General features: G+C 45.9%; 1 protein-coding gene across 1 annotated transcript; it reads right to left on the reverse strand.

Moving 5' to 3' along the window:
- Positions 1-3,203: 3,203 nt before the first annotated feature.
- Positions 3,204-23,612, reverse strand: LOC144121442 (switch-associated protein 70-like). Its single transcript, XM_077654645.1, has 10 exons — positions 23,379-23,612; positions 21,059-21,225; positions 19,398-19,584; positions 17,716-17,919; positions 16,887-17,033; positions 16,181-16,292; positions 14,625-14,782; positions 8,986-9,131; positions 7,323-7,521; positions 3,204-5,747 (listed from the first exon to the last, which is right to left on the reverse strand). The coding sequence occupies exons 1-10, from the start codon at positions 23,511-23,513 to the stop codon at positions 5,598-5,600; spliced, it is 1,605 nt and encodes a 534-aa protein (XP_077510771.1). The 5' UTR covers positions 23,514-23,612; the 3' UTR covers positions 3,204-5,597.
- Between the last annotated feature and the right edge of the window lie 1,020 nt (positions 23,613-24,632).

A 24,632-nucleotide genomic window follows, 5' to 3' on the forward strand; every position in this document is an offset into this window, starting at 1 on the left:
TGGACATCCCAGTAACGAAAAACATGAACTAGCTTTCCGGAGTACAGTGGCGGCCGCATTTATACGGAGGCGAAACGCAAAAGGCGCCCGGGTGCTGTGCGCCAACGCCCCCTAAACTGGTTTGGCGTTGGCGGAGTTGGCACGGCGAACCAATGATAGCAGTCCGCTGCTGACGCAACGAGCGCTACATGACGCAATGCGCGCGGATTCGAGCGAAAGTCCGGCACCGCTGGTCGCTGCGAGACGCGGAAGTTTTTAAAATTGTGTTCTAAATAATCGGCTCGCTCTTGAGGTCTTGTACGCAGCATGAACGCTTGGTGGCCTGTACTTTACATAATGCAGGTATTTTATAGCCAACCTCACTCTTTTCAGGGACCCTTTAAGGTCTAATGCCAGAATAGCGCGCCAGTATGACTCTGCCGTGGTTGGGGATGGAGGGTGTGGGAAGGCAGGACATGTGAGGAGGACATGAAGGAAGTCTCCCGGTTTCCCGCAGAGCTTACAAGAAGAAAGGAATTCATCGGGGTACCGGGCATGAAAGAGAATAGGGTAGGGAACAGTTCGGGTCTGAAGTCGGCGCCAGTGGGAGGCCTGGGTTAGGGAGGAGTCATTTCCTTTCGTCAAAACCACTAAAAATGTGTTTTTTGAGGATAGGAAATGGCGCAGTGTACCTGTCTCACTTCTCGGTGGACGCCTCAACTGCGCCGTAAGGGAAGGGAGAAAGGAATGAATGGAGATGGAAAGAAGTGCCCTGGCAGAGGGCTCGAATAAGTTCTACCTCCTGGTATCTTTAGAGTGAAGTGGAATAAACGTTATTGGGGGAAAGGGGGTTTATTGGGGTCCACTGGCTGTTGCTCAGATGCCGTGGAAACTTCTGGCTCGGGCGGCCCACTCGATGACCTTGACTTGCGTGTCCTGGTTTTCGGTGGCCCTTATCAGGTCGCACACTTCCTGTGAAGGAGCTGGCAGGATGTCCTCGGGAGGTCTATGGCGCCTACGGGGCCGTGTCATATGGCTTAAGTTGGTCCTCCCCGCAAATGCGGAAGAGCGTGCACTGACATATCACACAGCACACGGGCACCTTTTGCTTTTTTCGCCTCCATGACGTGCCTCGCCGTAGTCACCGAGCGCAGCTGATAAAAGACAGTAATATCGAATAGAGCATGAGCAGGAAAGTCGAGGAGGAGGGCAGAGAAGTAGCATTAAGCATGCATCATGAAGGGCTCGCTAGCAGGAACACTAGTCGATCGTTCGGTCGCCCAAGGCTTAACGGCAGCAGATTGCTGTGCGTGCTGCTGCCCGGGCCGCAAGGGACTGCCTCCGTTTGACACCGTGTTCCGTCTGCGGTCGCCTCTACGGTTCAAATACTCAAGCAGTCGCACGAGCTCAAAAATCACACTAGTACCGAAAACCGTAACCGACAGTATCTTTTTTTTCTTTGCGGCCCAAAGCCTTGGCATTTAAAATGACTATAGTGTTTCTGCATATATAGGTACACTAATAATAAGTGGTATTGGGGGAAAGGAAATGGTGCAGTATCTGTCTCACATATCAGGGGACACCTGAACCGCGCCCCTTATGGGAAGATATCAAGGAGGGAGTGAAAGAAGAAAGGAAGAAAGAGGGGCCGTAGTGGAGGGCTCCGGAATAATTTTGACCACCTGGGGAGCTTTAACCTGCACTGCACAGGGCACGGGCGCCTTAGCGCTTTGCCTCCATAAAAACTCATTCACCGCGGTCGGAACACTAAAAAATGACATTTGCGGGAAGCCCAGCGTTAATAATGATCTGGTTTTAATGGCAGCTTTGACCCAAGGAGCATCATGACACTAGGTATTTCGGTCTACTCAAGGCAGGGTCAGCGACACATTTACCAAACATTTCACCCCAGAAAGGCCACTATTGTGAGCAGATCATCCGAGGGGCATTCCCCACTTGTCGCCTCGTTCGGAGTGCGCTATGCAGTGCTGCTACGTTTAATGGTGCGTTGCGCAGCGCATTTAGACGTCACCAAAATTATTGCGCTATTGCACCAAAATAATGTATCGCCTAAATGACTGCACAGGCTGCGTCTTTTGTCGCACGATTCTCGCGGAGGTTTATATCAAGACAAGCTGCATGCAGCCCTGGCGCAGCGTTAGTTTGGCGGCTATGACGCAGCCGCACGAATGCTTGCAAGCTAGCGCGGGCGAATCAGAGGCCACGTGGGACGGGCACCATGGAGTGACGCGTTCGATCGACATCGCTGGGCGCAAACAGCCGGCGCGCGATTTTTGAATTGAGCGAGAAATGATCAAAATTTTTTCAGCTACAGTGCTAAGTGTAATGGAGTTTTCGAAATTCTAAACACGCACACAGCTATTACTAACCGTCGGCTACATACTTCTTAATTGCAACCGGGTGCCTATATGCAATAGTTAAAAAGTTATTAGAATTTAGTGAACGAGATTACTGATAACATGATTCACCTGTTTTGTGATGTCCGTCAACACTGGTATTACTTTGCTGAAACGGCCATCATTTTGAGTAAAAAAACCCGGCTTTAAAAAAATTCGTAGCGGGCTACCCTGAAACACCTCGTATAATAGCGAAATCACTTAATGCACTGCTAAAATGCATGCTCCTTTCGAAACTCTTGTGCACCAGTGTGCTGTGAAATGCCAACACATGTTAAAGATCCCCAGGTGGTGGGAAAACCTGGAGCCTTCCACTACGCACCTGTTCATCTTTCACTCCCTCCTTCCCTTGCATTACTGTGTGATTGAAGTGTTGACCAAGAAGTTAGGCAGTTACTGCACCTCTGCTTTCTTCAAGGCCAATTTTCATTTTAACCAAGTGCACCACTTATGCTCACAGAGCTATTGCACTTTTTCGTAACTCTATTTTTCCTTTCGCAATGCTAGCTGGAAGAGATGGTTGACTGCCCCAGTGATACCGCACCTTTCCTCAAAAGCTCCTCTAAGCACGGCCTTCTTCTCAGCAAATATTTTCACTTTTATAGCTTGCGGGTTTCAGGCGACGAAGAACAACTTTCCAGCTCTAACTGATGTTCTTGTAACTGGCTATTCTCGGTAAAACTAACAGGCTTCAATACACGCTAAACTGGTTTTCAAAGTCAATCTCGAACCCTCCCTTCCAGCCCACATGTAGTTTCGGCACACAAAGGCCCATTAATTACCCATGACAAAAGGCAACACATTTATATACATTACAAAATAATTTATTTCAACATGCAAGAGTAAAAATTCACCTCACATCTTGACACCTTAAACGTTTGAACAATGAGCCAGGCTGATAAAACATAACTAGCGAGATAAAAACGTTTAGTCAGCTCTAGCATACAAGCAATTTTTGAATGCAACACGCTTACATTAAAAGCAACCTGTACGCAATGAGGCCCTGCGCAAAAAATAGTGGAGGACTATCACAGCCATCATGCCAGTAAAAGTAATGAAGCATGACATCAAGGCACCACTTAGACCTTGAACCCGAATGACAAATTGCCTTGCTCTGAAAAACAATTTTATGGATGTTCATTGTCTTTCATGCACATAAAGAGTAAGAGTGAATCGCAGAGAGTAAAAACTGAATGAACATGCTAAAGAAAACTTGTTTCAACTCAGCTTGGTAGACTAGGAACTAAAGCTAACAGCTAACCAAAAAGAAATTTACTTAAGAGCCTACCAGAAAATTTTACCTTAAAATTCAACAAAAAAATATCTTATCGCATAGTGCTGCTGAGCAAGCTAGTATACCATGTCATCAATGTTGAAACTTCACAAATGTTTTTCTCAAACACTCACTAGAGTTGACCCTGTAAAAATGTTGAGTAAATAGAGCATGCATACTTTTTACAGAGCCTGAAAAAAGAACCCTTCAGCAGTCTTAGGTAGCAGAGCTTAGTACAGTTAACATTAAGGCACTGTGGATTTTGTCGTCCCTCTAAGCAACTTGGGCACTGAGGCAATGTCTAGAGCAGTATGGCGTGAAACAATGATCAGAGTTTTACAAGAAGAGATTCAAAGACACTTCCAAAAACTTACCTTTTTTTCATAACACAAGGTTCAAGATGGCAGACAAGGTTGTAAATATAAATAACGTTGGCACTTGTCAATGTTTCTCATAAAAGAAAAAAAAAAAGGACTACAAACCCTGGGAAAAATAAATCAAGCATGATTAGGCATACCACAGCAACTAGAAAAATGATACTGTAGCAAGCAGCACTGTTTTACACTGCATAAATGAACTCACATACCAGAAACAACCACAGATGAATTTGAAAACCAAAGCCTTAACATCCAGGCGTCAAATCAATCAGCTAAAATTGGGCACGATAAAAGCAGAGTTTCTACGCAACTTTGCAGAAATGAACACACTGACAAAAACAAAGAATAGCAGTGACAAGCAGCTGCAGACACTTTGATCACACTGTACAAAAAGAAGAAAAAAAAACTCACTCTGATTTACTTTGATTTTTGCAAAAAGACCCCGCACATGCTGTATTGCCATGCAGTACAAAACAAGACTGCACTGAAGTTCGTGCCAGTATGTTTTTCAACAGGAAAACTGTCACTAAGCGAGGACTCACGAGAAACGTGGTGAGTGGTAACGATTTCCCGCGAGCATATTTTTGAACATTTTGCGCAGCTACAATAGGAAATATCAACAGTCCTCTGTTTAAAGGAGACCATGCATACTTTTCTCTAAACTACAAAACTTCATATACTACTTAACTTGGCTCTGCGCCGCACAGCTTCAGGTTGCCTCTTAAGTGATGCAGTTGCTAAGTTGCGTGAAAACTTTCCGCAAGTTCAGCACCACAGCAGAGGATCAATTAAAAGAATAGAAGCATCGTACTTCAACAGAATCAACAATAATTGAGTCTCAACAATATTTTTTTTTTTTTCTGAGTGAGCCAATGAGCCCTAGTGAAGCCTTAGCCAAGCGGGAAAGGTAGTACAGTGCGGTGGGTGTGAGCAATATGCTCAGAAATGACCTATTCTGTCTCGTGAAATAAACATACAATAAAAGTGGAACAACAAAAACAAAAACAGGTATAAAATCAACAGCCTTCCCTGTGCTCCAAGCTGCCTTGCATCGTCAAATTGGTAGCAGCACTGAATGAGAGGCAGGACCAAGAGCTCTCATATCTCCAATGTACAGACTTCCTGCTGCAACAGTTGAGCACGGCGGGCAGGGGTATATATATAGTATTACCATGACTACGATACCATGTATCATCCACTCTTCATTCCGAGTGTAAATATACATATAAGTCTGGTAGAGAAGGTAAGCCGCAGGAACAGTTCACAATGGCACGACATCACTCGAGATAGCTCGAGATATACGACTCGAGATAACTCGCTGATCACTCAAAGTATGAGCACATCGGAAAGGAAGGCCTTGGAAGTAAACGAAAATAAAGTAGGTGGTAAATCTCCACAGAGTCACCTCTTTTGCAGCGCTACGACTCGAGATAACTCACTGATCACTCAAAGTATGAGCACGTCGGAAAGGAAGGCCTTGGAAGCAAACAAAAATAAAGTAGGTGGTAGATCTCCACAGATCCCACCTCTTCTGCAGCGCACAGATCTAGGTTATACCTTGCTGGTTGGCGTCATTACAAAGTCGGTCAGATCTACAGACACCGCCCGCTTTAGAGCCGGTTCCTTCCTCTTGCTCTTGCGAAGCCGGCGCTCCAAAGTCTTGCTTGCAAACTCTGCCTCTGAAAGCTTCTTCTGTGTTTCCTGAACCAATGTGAACAAATTCAGCAACAACTTAGTTTATGGGATTTCGACATCCCATAGCGACTCAGGCTATGAGGGACGCAAATTCAGCAACAACTAAAGTTAAAAAACAATTCCAGAGCGTTCAGCTTACTGCTGATGCAATACTGTAAATTGCGTTTTTTTCCATGAGCTCAATAATTTGCAAGCACTAAATTTTGCGAACCAGACATGGAAGCACCAATAGTTTAGCTTCTTTTTCTAAGGTTTTCTAAATTTCAGACGCCCCGAAGGCTGCTACATGGCTTGTACTGCATAGTGCTTCACTCTCGCAGAACACACCTCAGCAAGAACTCTACAGTAGACAAAAAGAAAACAACCAATGGCTGCTGTTATATTGGGGGGGACATTTTTTAAAGTAAACCATACTCCTGCTGAATTCCACAGCCTCAGTCACGACCAAGACATACATTTTTTTAGGAAACTCACCCCATTCGTGTGGTGAATAAAAAACCTTGGTCACAATAGCTGTCAAAAGCTATGCCATGTTTTTGCGCTCCTCTCCGGGTTTCAGATATTTAGTGCCGGTGAGGGGGCTTGAGGGGGCTCGGCATAAAGAAACAAATAAAAATAAAGAACGGAAACTTGAGGGGGGGGGGGGGGGGCAGGTTGGAGAGATTATCTTTTAAATACTTCCCTTTCAGCATGGGGGCGCTGAAAGAAAAGTCGCTTCCACAATTTACACTTTTAGTCCCAGGTAGGAACGATGTGCTGATGTCCCATGCCATCTGCATTGCATGTTGTTGGATGGCATGGCATGAGCCATGCCTTATGTGCTGACTGCACACGTGTACCATTACAAATGTGGACACTGAGAACATGCTCTACAAACAATCATGCCCAGCATTCTTGGACAAAAATTTGCAATATTGGAATATTGCAAGATATTATTATGGAAATATCAAAGTCAATGGTCCGTTCTTCTGATGCATAGCAAAATCTTTCCTTTAATGTTCTTCCATTGCTTGCATCGAGTCGATAAGACTGCCATAGAAAACCACTAGGCAACATTTTTGGCGATAGCAAAAACATTAGTAGCAAAACAATGCAAGCCTGCCTACAGGAGATCTGCAGATATATTGACTGTTATAGTGAAATCTCAATATATGAACAAATTGCGTTCATAAACTCTTTCCTGTTGAATAATGATTTTGTCCAGAATTGCTGGGTATGAAAATGTGGAAGCACATAATGCCAGGTCACTATATCATACCGGTACTACCCTGCCTCTTTCAGGTATGTTTAATGATGCACAACTGCCAGAAAAAGGGGGGTCATCAGAGAAACAAAAGAATGACGGAGTCTCATGAGCAAAAACAATGACGAAAAGCTAAAAACATGTATGCAGAATAGCTTTTGGAGATGAGGGTAAATCCAAAAAGTGGGGGGGGGTCTCACATAGCCAATGTTACCACTCTCATAGAGAATGGGCATGAGAAGAAGCATGGAAAGCAAGCACTGAAACACAACATGAAAAAAACATAACAAAGGATGCACAACATGAAAGTTGAAAATGTAGATAGAGTAAAACCCTACCTCAAGCTGTGAGTTGAGCAGGACCTTCTCTGTCTTGAGCGAAGAAAGTTTCTGAGCGATGGAGTTAATCTCGCGGTCTTTCTGCCGACGCAGCTGCTCCAGGTGCTCCCTGCGCCGGCTCTCTTCTTCGAGCTGTTTTTGCTGCTCCGCTTTCTCTTGCTCCAGCTGCTCTCGCTTCTCCCACTCCTCAGCCAGGATCCTGATGGTAAACAAACTCACTGCAGATTGGTTTGCACGCTCACGACAAAACGCTCCCGACAAAATGCACAATACAGTCGAGCCCGCTCATAACGAACACGAGTGTCACGCGGTGTCCGTTTGTTATATCCCAAAGTTCGTAGTAAGTGGACAACAGCTTTAAAGACAGTTGCTTGTCAAAACACAAAATTTTTTCTTTGCGAAAAAGTCTGTGATGGATGCCTGTTTTTGCATCACAGATCCGATGAGGGAGGTTTCCAGTTCATTTAAAGCAGAAGCGTGCTCTTCGCCGAGGCCCTTGGCATAGACAAGTTGTCTGAGGCTCTCTATGTAGCCCATTGCTACAGGCACGCTTATGGGTGCTGGCTCCGAAGTTTCATCCTCATCTGATTCCTCCGCGTCACACTCGTCCCGCACTTCAGAAACGATGCCCTTGTCCGTGCATGGTTCCGCGGTGTCGGCGTCGTCATCGACAGAAATAAAATCACTCCAACCAATGTCATGACCCCCTATGTCGGAGTCGACGACGGGCTGCCACAAATCGCCGCCGAACTAGTCATCTTCCAAAGCATCAGGCTCGGCATCAGACACTGTGTCGACGAAGCCGGTCTTGTGGAAGCAGTTCCGCTCGCCAGTGGCCGTCACCTCCGCCCAGGCCACTTTTATCATCTCTACCGTTGAATACAATGGAAATGGGCATGGTGTTCCCGTCCACTATCCCGAATTACAACCAGGGCCCGAGATTTGAACGAAGCCAACGAAACGTTCGCACCGCAAGAAAAGTGACAAAAGCGCGTGATGGGGAAGACACGCAACGTGAACAGGCGGCAATCAAGCTAAAGATATAGATGCACAGCGCCAGCAGAGAGACCAATGAGGGGCGTCTGTGAACATCAGTGCAGCCACCTCTTGGCTCCCACGGAAGGCCTGCTTCACGGAGCATGGCCTCTGCGAACGGCACCGGCAGCGGAGCGGTTGATCGCGGAGGCCACGCGCGGATTTGCAAGAGAGTGAGGGGAGGGGAGTGGAGTTGCGAGGAGGGCGATCTTGAAAGGAGCGTCGGTAGGGAAAGGGTAGCTCACTTGAGAGCGGCACGCAACGGGGTGGGCAGTTCGCCTGCGATGAGACTCGCAAAAACATACCGCGTGCCGGGCGCACAAAGGGGTCAAAGGCAGGTTATCTTGTATCGCGGTGCCGGGTTTATGCCGTTCGTTTGCTGCAACCGATCAGTAGGGCTTAACGATGCTCGTTATACGTGTGGTTTTGTGCCATTGAAACAAGGTATATTTTGACAGTTGCACAGGTCTCGTTCGTTATAAGCGAAAGTTCGTCTTAAGTGGCGCCGTTATATGTGGGCTCGACTGTAGTAGGATGGAACAGCAGCAGTTGAGAGTGATGAGAAAAAATGATCAGGGATATATATATATATATATATTAAAAAGGGGGGTCAGTTAATGATGGTCACCTGGACTGAAGAGTGCGCACAATCTCCTCGTCCCTCTTAGCCTGGCGCTCTTCCTCAAGTTTGCGCTCCAGTTCCTGCTGCGCTGCTTCCAGCTCCTGCCGCTTCTGATGTTCGCTCTTGAGCTGTTCCTCTGCTTGCCGGCGGGCCTGCGGATGTCATAACAGTGTACGGTTGCAGGTACCTGGTAAAACATGCCTATAATTCCTGTATGCGTACCCAACTCTGGGAACAAATGCCTACCGTAAAAACCGGACTATAGGTCGGACCGGAATATAGGTCGACCCCCTAACTAACCAATTCTAAAAATGAAAAAGATCTTTTTTCAATGGGAAAAGTACCGAAAGACATCCTTACTTTGAAACAAATGCGACTCGAGAGGTTGGACAATGGTGACAGTATTTAATTTCATTTAAATGCAGCTTGTATGTACACCCGGCAAATTTTTTAACAATATCGCGCACCAATCGGCCCGCATGTTTGTTTCTGGCACAGGCAAGTGCGGCGCCGTAGAGCAAAGCCCTCCTCTTCATGAATCGCCGCAACCAGGATGGCGAGTCTTTGAATTGCGCCCTCGTGAGTCTAGAGGCACGCGCGATCTCTGCCGCTTTCACGCGGATGCATTCGGCAGTCACAGGCAGCGATCTTGCTCGCAGCGCAACGTTTCCTTCCTATTCTCGATACACTACGGTCTGCCCACGAAATGTTTTCTTCTGGTTGCTGCAAGTTGTAATACGCAGCTTCTGCCTCCGCCAGTACTGAATGCTCTTTTCGGATACTCCAAATTCGCGCTGTACCGCCAGGTTCCCGTGAGCTTCCTCGTACTCAATCGTGTTTTTCTTGAAGGCGACGGTAAATTGCCGTTAGCTTCCGCTTTGCATCTACTAAAACGCAAAATGGCAGCACTGCTGCTGATGGCGATGGTGATGGAGGCTGTTGACTTCAGCCACCCATTGTTGCAAGACTTCCGTATTTTTTCCGCCAATGACCGGTATATAAGACGGGGGTCGACTTTTCACCATGGTTTTTTGAAAAAAAGTTCGACCTATATTCCGGTTTTTACGGTAACCCCTTAAGGCACAAATTAATATCCAAAAGAGGAAAAATGTTAGAACGTGCTGATTTATTGAGGAGCATACCAAGATTTCACAGAAAAAATTTCCAGCCTCCCAGATGCCTAATTAGCAAGCTTCTGTCGAGATCTCGTATCTCCACGACATGATCCAACCTTCAGGGTCTCTAGTATATTGGGTTGACTCCTTTCTGTCATAACTCACTTTACCAATAAATCAGCACGTTTTAAAGATTTTAAAGCACTCATTCTTGCAACACAAACAAACGAAAATGTGTATTGACTGAAGCCATACCGCAGCTAGTTAACGAGGCGTTAAAAAAGATTTGTGTTTATTTCGCACGTTAGGCTTAAAATGGTTCTAACGGCAATATTACATACTTCAGTTCTTTAGTATAATGGCCACATTTCAGCACATTGTGCCTAATATATGGGGAGTTTACAGCATTTTAATATGTGTACATATGCACAAGTAGCACCTGAAGGGGTTAAATGTGTGCTGTGTACTGCGCTCGCACAGCTAAACAACTAGAGGACAGTGTAAAGCACAAACTTTCAACCGTTCATTGAAGAGTGAAAAGTTCTCTACGAACAGTTACATGGTGTACGAAGATGGTGCGCAAAAACTGTGGCCTGCAAAAAACTGGGCCGGTGGCCGCACAGTGCTGCAGGGCATTCCTATAGACGGCACATTCTAGAAAGTGTCCCCATCCCCAACCTACATGATTCAAGTCTCCAGACTATATGGATAGCAACGTAATCCCTTAACAGACAGATTTTTTTTTTAAATGGTACCAAAATTGTCATTTACAGTCGAACCCCGCTACAATGAAATTCACGGGGTGTGCGAAAAATTTTGTTGTGGCCAAATCAGCCCAAAAAACTAGGATCTGGCTGCACTGTTCAGTCAAAAAATTCGGTCATCTTGGCTTGCATCCTTTTAGTGGACATGAGCGTCATGGTGCGAGTTTCACACTCGGCCGACAACTGCATCACGATGTCGCCGTCATGCGCACCAGTGAAAGCACGAATGGTGTCAAATGCGTCCATCACATGCAATGAAAACGGCAGGGCTGGGGCATCTGCACGTCGCTCTCATCTTTGGACGAAGCGCCGTGGTGGTGGGCCTCTTCAATTATTGCTTCATCGGTTAACTCCTTGTGTGCTACCGCGTCCGCATCAGCGGCGATGTATTCATCGAGGTCGACACCCGATATGACGAACGACGGATGATATGACGGACAATATCGAATAGCACCACCCATTCGCACTCGACGCACTATGGGGCACACATCGATTCCAGCAAGCGTTTTCGGTTAAATTAAACGCTATTAACGTAAAGATGGGTATGCTTTTTTTGTCGTAATATAAATGTTAAGCCCATCTCCACTGAACAAAAAATTTCGTTGAAGCGGAAACGCACCTGAAAAGATAATTCGTTGTGGTGAGAACTAGCATACATTGTTTTCTATGGCTAGCTGACGGGGAATCTGAAATATTTTGTTGAAGCGGCGTTCGTTGTAGTCGGGTTCGTCTGTAGTACCCATGCTGCCATCTGCTCAAACCAAAAAAATGCTCTGGACGAGCCCTGCTGGCCTTAAAGTTGATACAGAGTGCCATAGAACACATGACAAGCTGAACTAGTCATAAGCCAGAAACGACAGTTTGCTTACTCGTCCAAGTCTGCTAGGGGACGGGTTAATTGATGGGGTACACATATCACCAACTCACCTGCCTAGCTATTGTGTTAAAGGGGTACAGACGCAAAACTTCGAAGACCAACATAGGCCTTGCTACCTCAGCTCATAGGGATCTCAGATAAAACAGACAAATTGGAACAGGCCAAACCCAATTGGAACCAAGTGGATCCCAAGGGTTACAACTGTGTCCTGGCCAGTTGCAATCATATTTTGACTTAAATGCCACACAGCAATTTTTGATCACAGGCACTGAGTGGAACACCATTCAGTGATTCTCAATCAGTGTTGTAGGCATTACCGAAAAAATGTAATTAAATACGCTAAAAAAGAGGAACGCATTACCGCCCAAGGTTACTTGCACAAAAGGTAACGCGTTATCGTTATTGTTATCGAAAAAAGGTACCGCATGTTACTTCGCCCTTACTTCATGGCCATTAATTTTATTTAGTTTTCGCCTTAAGAACTTACGACAACAGTTTTATAAAGCTCACATTTCACACAAAACTTCTAGCCCAAACAAGATTTTACGCGCAATCTTGATTTACCGAGAATACTTTGCACAAATGTGCAGGAGCGTAGCAATGTTATAGTGGCCTAAAGTCGCCTGTGGAGTACATGCGATGGCTTCTAACTCTTTGGTACATGGTGAAGCCATTTTCAGAATGTGACATTAAACACATAATGACATTTCACCATCAATTCTAACTTCACAAAGAAAACATCGCTCAACTCTCAACAAATTTAAGGTAATTCTGAAAACTGTGATGTTCCAAAATCCTCCGCATGCTTCCATTCTTTAGGGAGTTGCGTGTGCGTGAGTGGTTTGGGAAGGGGAGGTAGGTGAAGGCAAGTGTGTGAATGCTTGTTCGTGCACATGTTTCGTGCCTTATGAGTATTCTGTCTTTCTTTTCTTTAGTTGGGTGCGTTGTCAAGGGGGCGTGTTTTCTGGTATGCATGCGAGCCGCAACAAAGGTCGTCGTGAGCACCTGTAGATTTTGTTTATTTACAACATCAATTTAGGTGCTCTGCGTTTTCTTTTTCTAAAAAAGAGGGCGGAGTGGGTCACAATTGGGACAAAAAGTAACCAGTAACGTGACATGTCCCGTTACCGAAAAATGTTAACGTAAGTATGTTACCCGTCACAGTTCCGAAATGGTAACGAGTACATTACTACGTTACCGAAAAGTGTAACGCGTTACCGGTAACTCCGTTACTTGTAACGCGTTACAACCAACACTGTTCTAAATACTGGTTGGCGAGCAGGGTTAGACATTTCTGCCTGTACAGAAATCAACAATGAGTGACATGTCATCTGAGCAGAACAACAGCCATTGCATCTCTGCATCTGTCTGTCAGAAAAAAATGATGTGCAACCTGACATGCTGCTGGCCATCACAGTGACTGGGCTGAGCAGATGAATTTCTCCTCACATCAAAGTTCTGAGCCCGTGCGATAACCAATGCTACAGCAGGCTGAATGTACTTTGTGTGGAAACCACATGCTGGCGCTGAATGGACGAAACCAAAACTTCCAATAAAAATGCCATGTTTTCCACGATAAACTTATGATGAACGAGTTTACCGAGGGAAAAGCACGAAAATGTGATAACTGTGTTAACACCCTTTTAACAGTGATGTGCTGAATGTAAGAGTTTTTGGTTAGAACATACCCAAACCATTAATCCCACACAGAGACAACCCCCCCTCGCATGGGACATCTGTCAATAGTACTAGAACAGAACAGTAGCTATACCTATGGAATGCTAAAGTGGTACACTGAGCAAAAATGTTGCAATACATGGAAGACTCAGAAAACCGACCGTCCGAACAAGCACGCCACAATCCAACCAAAACTGGCCAAATGTGCTGTACACCTAGTAATGTTCACCATGGCCCTACTCCTAGCAAAACCTGTTTTATGGAGGAAGGAACAGCTAGAAAAAAACCTGCCTGTCTGTCTGAGGCCCGGTTTGCAGGTGGAAAAGTGGAGAGAAAGAAAGAACTTTAAGGGTAGAGGAGGAAAAGGGAAGACGAAGCAAGGGTGGGAAGCGACGGGTGACGGGAGAGAAGGGTACAGCGTGTAACACGGTGATTGGCAGATTGGATAACACCACCCATCGCACTGTCTGAACCTGTCAGTGTCAGTGGCAGCTTCATCCAGTGGGAACACTAATGATAACGTATACTCTACTGTGTCAATCAAACTGACAGTCTATAAAAAATTCAGAGGTGCACTTTGCTGACCTAAAGTGGGGTGAGGCGAAAGCCCTTAGTGCGGTGTTGTCGCTGATGTGTGGTGAAGATGTTGATTAAAGACTACACAATTGTTCGCTTCACGACACTTTCGCTGACGTTCATTAGCGCGCACACGCTTGATTGCTGGAGACACAGGGGAGTGTTTAGGCGGCATCCCTCCAGATCGGCGTCTGGTGAGATTGTCTGGGGAGCGCTCCTCTCGAACGATGGCGGTGCCCCTCAGTGATGTCACACGCATGCAAAGTAGGCTCAGGTGCATTGTCTACTGGTGCCTTGCGCATGTGCAGTGCATTATCTGCATCATCGTATACTGAGTTCTTACTTTTTTTCTAATTAGCCAATTAACAAACTGTTATTTAACTGTGAGAACACTTGTCTGCTTATGTGGAGGAATGCGAAAACATGATGTTTCGAGGAAAGGAAAGGTTTTTGAGGAAAGGGGGCAGTAGCTCTCAGTTCTGAAATCTCCATGGATACCTCAACCACGTTTGATTGACAGCTATAGGGTGACACTTTTCTGCTAACATCCTGGTGAGTCATAAGCCTATAAAGGCTTTCGCCTTAATACTTGCTCCTCACAGCACACGTCCCTCTCATGGCATACATGCTACCCACCTCTTTCTCCTTCTCGAGCTGCGCAAGGTGCTGCAGCCTCTGCCGTTCATCGTCCTGCTTCCTGGCCTGGCTCATTTGGCGCTCATTCCGGCGCTTGGTCGCCAGGTGCCGCTGGTATGACCGGGCTGTGTACGAGTGTTGTGCCGCTGTCTGGATGGCTGCGTGCAATGTTATTATTACTACTACTGCTGTTATTATTACAATTAATATTCCGCAGTGAAGAGCCACGTGTCAGTGAAGGACACATGCTACAAGCACATATTCATCAGGAAGTCAAGGTTTATTGTCAGTGCACACAAATTATTTCTTCACTAAATAGCCTGCCACTCCCAAAAGCATTTCAGGTTGAAGCTGACTGATAAACATGCTTGGCTTGCCAAATGTTGGTTTGGTTTATGGGGGTTTAAAGGTCCCAAAGCGACTAATGCTATGAGAGACGCCGTAGTGGAGGGCTCCGGAAATTTTGACCACCTGGGGTTCTTTAACGTGCACTGACATCGCACAGTACATGCGGCTCTAGAATTTCATTCGACCGCTGCAGCTGGGATCGAACCCATGTCTTTCGAGCCAGCAGCCGAGCGCCATAACCACTCGGCCACCACGGCGGCTGGCTTGCCAAATAAATGTGTATGGTGCACTCAGTGCTTGTATTAAAATACTATGCTATATTATCTTTTTTGAAAGAAGGCTGCACTGAGATTCAAAGCAAGTGCTATATCAGTATGCAGCTGCTGCTGGCTGCCAGTGGCTCCCGAGAAAGCACATCTATCATGTTCGGCACAACGCTGCCTAATAAGACACCACAACAAGCCTCTTAAAGAAACACTGAGAGCAACTCTATTACAATTTTCTTTTTGTTGGCAAAACTCAACTGATTAGCTCTTTGTGGTTGTGTTAATGTTCAGCAGCAAAAGGCACATTACTAAGAAAATTACATTTAAAAATGGAACATTTTTTCCTTTGGCACTCTGTTAGAACTCCATAACTCCATCGAAAAGAACTGCATGGTTACTAGTTGGAAGTGAACAGCAGTGCAGCCTGGCCTAAGAGATCACCGACAAAAGTAAGTGTTGAGCTCATCGCATTTTGCTGGTAGCAGCAATACCTGTATTTCGATTTTGGTTCAGTTGGGTTTTAAGGGCTTTAACATCTCAGAGCGACTCAGGCTATGAGGGGTGCCGTAGTAGAGGGCTCTGGATAATTTCAACCATCTGGGGTTCTTTAATGTGCACTGACATTGCACAGCACACGAGCCTCTAGCATTTCGCCTCCATCGAAATGTGACCATCGTGGCCATAATAGCATCCGCGCCTTTTTCGATCAGCAGCCAGTCACCTTAACCACTGAGCCACTGCGGCAACCGCAATGCCTGTATTTCATTCCTTGACCTTTCCCAGCTTTGTAATCAGGACGCGATGATTTCAATTTGTTGTGAGTGTCCCTTTTGTAAGGTTAATAGGGACTGGTACAACGATGGGAAAAGAAAAGAAAAATCGATATGCGATCGGTACGAATTCAAAGTCCAGGAAAGCAAGAAACAGGAAGTGAACACCAACCCGACATCCACTGTAGCTTGGACTTGTAATCGGAGGCAGCCAGTTCGACGACCTTCTCGTCAGTGGTGACCAAAAAGCGGTGCCCTTTCCGCGTGGAGGCATCGCCGACCGGCTGAACAGGAAACATGGCAGTGAATGCACCTAAGGCAACCTACTCAAAGTTGCTGTGTTTTCAGCAAGTGCGGCAAGTAATGTTAAATAAAATTTTTTGAAGAAAGCACATGATTATGTATCAGTAGTGTTTCATAAAGAAAAACAAAAGTACTGAAAAGTTGAAAACAAAGGCATGGAGGTAAAGGAGATAGCAGTGCAAATAAATGAGCAAAGCTGCAGTCTATTACAGCAAAAGCACACACCAAGAATACTGTTGCACAATTCTAGACAAACCGAAAATTGCAGTGTCGCAGTGAGCATGGGCATCTTGAAGATGACTGAGTGATTTTAAAAAAAGAAATTAGAGCATGAAGCTGCAAATACTCGGTACAGAGACAACACGCACTCCGGAAATTAGCTACTGTGGCTACACTGATCAGGGTCGCTATATTATAACAATTCTGAAACCAATGCCATTTAATTTTTGCATTTCCCACCCTTCATCTTCGGAACAAACGACGAAACATCTACCCCCTGTGCTCAGGTCTAGAGCTCCACCCAAATTTGACTGATTCCCATGAATTCTCAAAGAACAAGATGGCTCAAGCAGTACCTCTGTGCGTGTACGCGACGTAATGCAGATCTCTCCACTCTTGCGGCTCCCTTCCTTGGTGCCAAAGTAGGTGAAGCTGTGTGGCCGGAGCACAAAGTACATCTCCCACCAGAGGCCCAGGGTGGACATTTTTTTCTTCAGCAAACCCTGCACATTTGACAGAGAAAGGAGATGATTAAAAATGTGCACATGCACCGTATACTGCCATGTATATGTTAACTTCCTGACTCACAGCCCCTGCCGACCAAAAAAAAAAAAAGTTCAACTCCAAATATCGGCAGCAAATGATTTGTACTGTCAGCCACAAAAGTTTGGTGGATCTGTGACGCGTGGCGGAGCAAAGCAAAACTAGTGTTCCTTCCTCAGGCAGCAGAGTTGTGCGACTGTTTTCCCTGTGCTGCTCGTGTAGTGGCGATCACATGATCCCCCTGATGTCAAATGTTTAATTTTGTGTTGGCTCCTACCCAAGGTATGAGCCGGAGGGGGACAGCCGCTCCCATCTTGAGCACAGTCTGCTTTGTTGTCCAACTGAGCCTCCATCTGGAGAAGGAGGAGGCCTGCCGCTCCCATCTTGAGGGCAATGTGTTTGCTACCCAACTGAGGAGGCATTGTAAAGCCCTCAATGCGAGTGATGCAGTTTTGCTTTGCTCTACCACGCATCACAGATTCACCTAACTTTTGCGGCTGACAGTACTGTATAACATACACTAGGGAATCAGTAATGAATTGATATTTCAAACTAGACATGTGTAATCAACACATGAAGCACATTTGCAATCAAGTTCAGTGTTGTAGAACAACTTGAAGAAGTTGTAGAACAACTAGTCACCTTTTTGATGACGTCTCCAACGTAGATGTCGTAGACCTCTGCAGAGGCCTCAACGAGACCACATGGCTCTGACCCCGATGTGTAGCGTGTTTCGAGAAAAGCCAGGAAAGATTGGAAGTGGAACACGGGAAGTAGTGCCGCTAGCTGCCGGAAATCTTCTGAGTCCCACTCCTTCCCTAAGGCCTTCACAAAAGTGCTGGTCACCTGTGTCACAAAAAAGGATGGAAGGTAACGCTTACTTGGCTTCCAGTCACAGCACACAATGACTTGCAGAGTGCCAATGCTAGACTCAGCAGAGTGCTATCACTGCATAAGTAGGGAGGGATGGAGTTTTCGGTTCAATCTCCAAAAAAAAAAAAGGAATGTGCATCGAATTCAGTTTTTAAAATTGAGTGTACACTAGAGCTCGATGGCTGCCGAGTACCAGTCACAATCTGTCTCAACAGAGAATTAACCAAGTGTGGAAGCAAGGAACTTAGTGAGACAACAAAACCGTTGGATTAATTAGTGCAGTTGTATGTTTCGTAGTATTGCTCTGCAACTGCACACACATGCTGAGTGCAAACCGAGGGGCTCCTCTACCTCATCAAGCTTCATCTACAAGTGCAAAGGCTTCTGCTCACAGAGTGTCATACCTGATCAGAGCTGTTACTTGCTTAGCCCATAAGTGCCGAAATTTCAGAAATTAAAACTTGAACATTTTTTTATATAAAATGTTTCACTTCACAATTCAGAATCATCCTTATATTCGTGAAATATTTTTATCAACACTGACTTCTGAGCCGACCTAATGTAGGGTATTAGGCAAATTCGTTGCCTGTTACGTGTATAATGCCTCAAACATTTTATGTCAACTTTACAGTCACACTTTTCAACACGCGTGGTGGTTTCCTTATGACAATGAGCAAAAATTATTTGTTTTTCTTGCTGAATTACAATGCAGTCGATGGGGTCGGATTTCAAAAATGGTGCCCAGAGAAGATTGGCGAATCTTCTGAAAGCACACAACCCATCCCTTGCCCAAGAAAAGTTTAGACACTCTTTAACCTATGCTAGTGGGCGCAAGCTTTTACACAATAAACTCTGAGTTACTGTGCAAGAAAGTGGCGTCCTATATGTAGGATGCTAGGCATATATGGTTTAAGGAGTGCGGGGTTGAACCACTGTGCTGATTTTGATTAAATTTTCAGGGACTGTGTACTTATGCCTTAGAACACAGCCAGAATTTCAGTAAACTACCTTCAGTGCGAAAAAAGGAGCTACGTCACATCACAATGAGCAAGCAAAGGTGTCGGTTAAGAACAACTGTTATTTTGAAAATACCTTTAACTTGTTCCCTTTCTCGACATAAGTGACCCCAGGAAAGCTCCATGTACAGGATAAAAAAAGAGATTGTTGCTTTATGACTGCTTTTGCTGAAAATCACACCACGGACAGTAATATTACCAGTAATATTACCAAAGCATTACATCAGAACCAATAGAGCACTAGAATGAGCATACCAAGAATTAACTGTTCAATTGCTTCTAGAAACCGTGACAATCCAAAACTACTTTTACATTTACAAACTGACAAGCAAAAAAAAAAAAAACTCTTGTATAGCCAACAAGAGCATTACAAACAAGTGTGCAACTGTTGCAGTGAGACAAACACTGGCCTTTATGTAGCATCGCTCAACTCACCTCCTCAACTTCTTCTGCAACCATGATAACCTCTGGCAAGTCCTTCGACGACATTTGCAGCTCTCCCAGAAAGCAGAACACCCGGAACAACTGTGCCACGCATTTCTCTGGGAATGCCACAAACTCCCGATCAAGGTATTTCTTTTTGCAGACTAGCCAACACACATCTTCAATGTGGTCCCGGTACCTGAACAATGATAAAGAAATTAAGAAAAAGTAAAACGTTACATCATGCAACTTTTTCTGATCAGGACTATCTCAAGCACAAGCTGCTTTGAAATTACAACTTCACTCTTATTAATATTTTTCCCAGATAAATTTACTGCCACCTTCATTTTCACCTGCAAGCTTAGCTACTTTTGCAAAGAATTCCCAAAAAATACTGCTCCCAAAAGCTATTTAGACTAAGGCGGCTTGTATCAGAATAATTTTTAAGTTGGACTTGTAATACAGTGATATTACTAAAAAGAAAAAAATTTGAGTGGACAGTTAAGCTCAACCTTAAAGGTATGACACGATAGTGTTAATGAGTTAACGGCCATATATGCGGAATTGGTCACTCTCTGCTTTAAATTCATGGATTGCTCAGAGTCCTCGTACCACTCGTGGCACAGTGGTGCAGCAGTGAAGCAATGCGCCACTGCCCTGCGATGGCAGGTGCTGCCACCAATGGGGCTTGTGGCACCAGGGTTGCCCTTCTCGCACAACCTCTTGCAACCAATCATTAATTCAACTTCCACCTGACACGAACGGCCGTTTGCTCACAATCCGCAATTCAAGCTGTGATGACGCCACAAGGTCATGTGACCTAGGTGACAAATGGGCCACCTACTTTTCTCTGACACTGCTGCCGGCAGGATTTTCTGCAGAGGGGAGCCTTAACGCTACGGCATTAAAATGGAAAACCGAGCCTAGAGTGGGACCAGTCATTCCAAAGGGTGGCAGGCTGCTCCTTTAATAGCGGTATTAAGGGGCTCTGGAAGGGGCTCTAATAAAGTTGCAGTATACCAGTGATGTTAATGGACACCGATTAAGGAATATCTTCCACCAAGGATTTTTTTGAAGCACTTTGTAGAAGCCGAGTTATCTGTAGTAAAAATTTAAATTTAAGCATCTCCGCGCCTTTCCCTTTTTTCTTACCACTTTCTGCATGCTGAAAGGTTGGCATTCCTCCACCCGGACCCACTACCAGCGGTGGAACTTCCTAACCCACCAGAGCGATGCCGCTTATGGGCCGCTGCCATGGTAGCTGCCTGACATCAAAAAGAATCTAACCAATAGCCGTCTCTGAACTGGTATACGGAGAAGCAGTGCGACGTGGGATGGTGCGAGCGTGAAAAAGTCGCTGGAAAGGGCTCGCCAACTTTCATGGTGATTATGGATTCTCTGCTGAGTGTAGAAGTGTATTATTTGGCTCAGGTGTTCATGACAACCAAATGCAGTGACTGAGCGTTTCAGAGCCCCTTTAAAATACTTACTGCCTATTGACAATAAAGAGATAAAACTAGTACCGAGAAAACATTATGTCCCATAACTGAGTGCGACGACCTCAGCGGACTGGGATTCCACACTTTCCCCAGAGTCCAACAATTCAATAGGAGATGAGACACATATGCTGCCATAAAAGCGCTAGTCCTGTTAACAACAAAAATGTGACTCACTTCCTGATGGTCTTGACGTCAAGGGTGCTGGGAAGCCCTGAAAACAGCTCCCTTAGCAGGTATGTCATGTACTGCTCAAACTGAAGTTCCTGTGTGCTGCAGTATTCCTCCAGTGCAGCCTCAGCCCTTGTGTAACCCAGGACAGTTCCTAAACTTGACGTAAAGACCTGGTTGAAGAAAAAATGCAACAGATCAAAACCACTACGAATCCACGACAAAGAGACATCACTGTGGTGATGGTTTGGTTTGGTGCGACACAGAAATGCATAAACAGAACGGAATGGGACTCTTGGCTGTTTACCCATAACAAAGAGATATGAATTGGAATAACTTAGAGAGCAGATGCCATTTTACCAGTGGCAGTGCCAAGTTTTGATGGAAGTAAATCCAATCAATATAGCACTACGCCTAGCAGCAATGAATAATCTGCCATTTTGTTGGTGCTGAAAGATTCCAGAACAGGAGATGGGGAAGGGGGGGGGGGGGGGGGGGGCTTTTTTTTTTTTAACTGTTGGTGTTAGCAGTGCAGCCCCAAGCCCTGCTCGCAAATTCAAACTAAGGATTTAGGAGTTGTTGCACTGCAGTGGAACGAATACTGCCAATGCAAATCAGGAACTGAACTATCAAATGTGCTCATGTGTAAGAGTGGTCTACGACTGCTTGCATCTACCACTTCAGCAATTGTGACAGCCTAGCGTCGTGTCGAAAAAAGTTCTGGCCAATTATGTATATCAGTCTAATCTGCAAACAGCTTTGATAGTTTGCCTTCTACTTTGTAGATGCCAATTTCAACTTCAAAATACGAGGCAGAGTGCCTGACCTCGTATAAAAGCTGCATGAATGTTCTAGTATTAACTGCCACTGAATGATGCAAAAGCTGTGCACGGCAAAGACAACCAGCAACTCGGCGCATGCCCTCGAATGTATAACCTATGGGCATAAAAAATACGAACTTTGTTAAAATGGGCGCCAAAGCAAAGATAGCAATTCATTAGCGTTACACGGTAGACTGCACAAGCTACGTATGATGAATCACCAGTACAAAGTTTCTAAACGCTTGCTTAACTTCCCTTCGTGGCGACATCCTTGCTGACAGGCAAGACAACGACATTTCGAAAGTGATTACACATATCCTCACTGTGGCTCTTTTTTCCTTTTTAATACAGAAAGAAAAGACCGCACATTTGTTTGCAAGATTCCTGCATGAAGCAATCAATCACCGCTGCCGCTGCTGGAGACACGACACTGAAAAACAATTACGTGGAATAGTCTGCTTGGAAACAAGCTAGCACATTAGCCCTCTGGCCAGCCTGTATTAATTAGTATAAAGGTTAACAATAGACTTCAAACAAGCCAGTTTAAAAAAAATATGCCAAAGTGGCGCGGCATTTCACATCGTTCGAAAGGCAGCCCTCGGCTTCTCGGACACAGGTGTTGCGGCGAAACGCACGGATAACTGAATGTGCCAAACACGGATATTAGTTGAGTGATGCTCGCTCACGACGCCTGCCATAAAGTTTCTGCCGCATGACAGCGACAGCCAGCAGGGTTCTTTCAACTCGGCCACGGAAAAAGAGAGAAAGAATATAAACACAATACGATGTTCAGCAAGGTCCCCAAACACAGGTGTGCACGACGTGTTGGGATCCTGCCCGCTACGACCAGCGCCTGTCTGTACGACCCCCTGTACCACCGAAAGCGATATGGAGCGCAAGAAAAGTGAGACGACACTAGATTGTGACGGCACGTCAACCAACGCATCGCGCCGGTTTAAACTGGGGCAAAGAAAGCGGCGAAAAAAACCTCGTAGGCTGCGACCTCCCACCCGTGATTTGTATCTCATACACGGACGGACTCGTTCTAATCTTTTCATCGTTTTTTTTTTTCGCTCAATGTCGCCGACGCATATAAGCGCGACCAAGAACTACACAGTGGTCGCGATTGCTTTTAGCCAGGGTCGCCACACGCAGGACACCTGAGCTACGACATCGGCAACCCGGAGCCGGACACAGCGGTGACCCACGACCAACGTCCGTCGTCGCCGGGGTATTCTTTGATTGCTGTCAATGGAGCAAATCCGGAGCCAGCGGCGTTATGCACGGACGCGCCTAACGGTCCGGCACGGTTCATTACACAACTCGCTAAATCAAAGTACGTTTGGCACTTTCGGCTGGGTAACACGCCAGTAGAAGACGAAAAACCTTGCGCCTTCGCACAAGCAACGCGACATACGACGTGGTGTGGGCGTCCTTTCTCGCCTTTACAAGCACACACGCAAGCATGACACATTGCGGGTCGCGCACGCGTTTTGGAGACCCACCTTGAGGCGCGACTTGGCCGCCTTGCCCGAATTGCCATCGCCGAGCGTGTCGAAAGCGTGCCATATAGCATTAGTCACATCCGCTTCCAGCTGACCCATGCTGCCGCTGCTGTCACCAGCACTCGGCTTCGCCATAATCTGGAAGCAGAGGCATTCAGACACGGAGTGGGTGACAGGCGACAGACGGACGGCCACGGGTCGGACGAATGTGGCACCACCTGTTGAGTTACTCTGGCGACTGAGAGGCTGCAGCACGACCGGACGAGATGGACTGCTGTGTAAATACAGGCAATACAGTTAAGTGAGGCTGATTTGTGCTGTTTTATTGCGTTTTCACATTATGCCGTAATACTGTAACCTGCACTCTTTCAACAAAAAGAAAATGTCGCAACTTACATCAGCGCTTGCGATCTGAAATCTGTACTGCATGCAACTCGCGCCGCAGCCACGAGAGGGCGGAGACAATGCGCGGTGTAGTGGCGCGTTATTCAAACTCACCGTTTTTTTTATTCGATCGGGGCGGTAGAAGTGTTAGTGCAATTGAATACAAAAGCAACATAGGCTCTTAATGAGGACATTACGTTATGTGTGCCGATATCCAGCAGGAGTTTAGGAAAAGTTCATCCAGATAATGTAATCATTTTATTGTCTTCGTTTTTCAGCAGCGCAGGGGACAAAGGACGAGACAAGTGCACAGACAAGACGCTGAGTCTGTGCACTTGTCTCGTCCTTTGTCCCCTGCGCCGCTGAAAAACAATGTCACACCAGCTTGCCCAAGCTTCTACAGTATCAGCATTTTATTGTCGCATATGGCAGCAGCGTGAGTACTGTTATGCCCGGCGTGCCTTCCAGCCCAAATGCATTAAGACGTGGACTCCCTCGACCCGAATTTCTAGAAAGCCACTGTGAAGGCGAATGAGTCTTCTGAAGAAACGCTGCTGCCTGGACTCGCGTTCGCGGAAGCAGTGGTGGAAGCAGCGGCGACAATGGCGGCCCCACGTGGATGGCTGAGTATGCCGTCGGGTCGCAGGACGGAGCGTTGCTTTCGACCGTCACGCTGGGGATGGCAATTGACGGATGGCTGCGACTTCGACAGAGTTCCCGCGTTTCCTGACAACGGGCGAGGGAGTACAAGGTAGTTCATCCCACTGATGGGAAACGGCTTGACATTCTTGTCCCAAGTGGGCGCCCACCCGGCAGCTAGCTGTGTTGACATTAACGTGGTAGTGTTAGGGGTATGTCTTTTCCCCTTTT

This window comes from Amblyomma americanum, chromosome 2 (assembly GCF_052857255.1).
Source record: "Amblyomma americanum isolate KBUSLIRL-KWMA chromosome 2, ASM5285725v1, whole genome shotgun sequence".
Taxonomy (NCBI): Eukaryota; Metazoa; Arthropoda; class Arachnida; order Ixodida; family Ixodidae; genus Amblyomma; species Amblyomma americanum.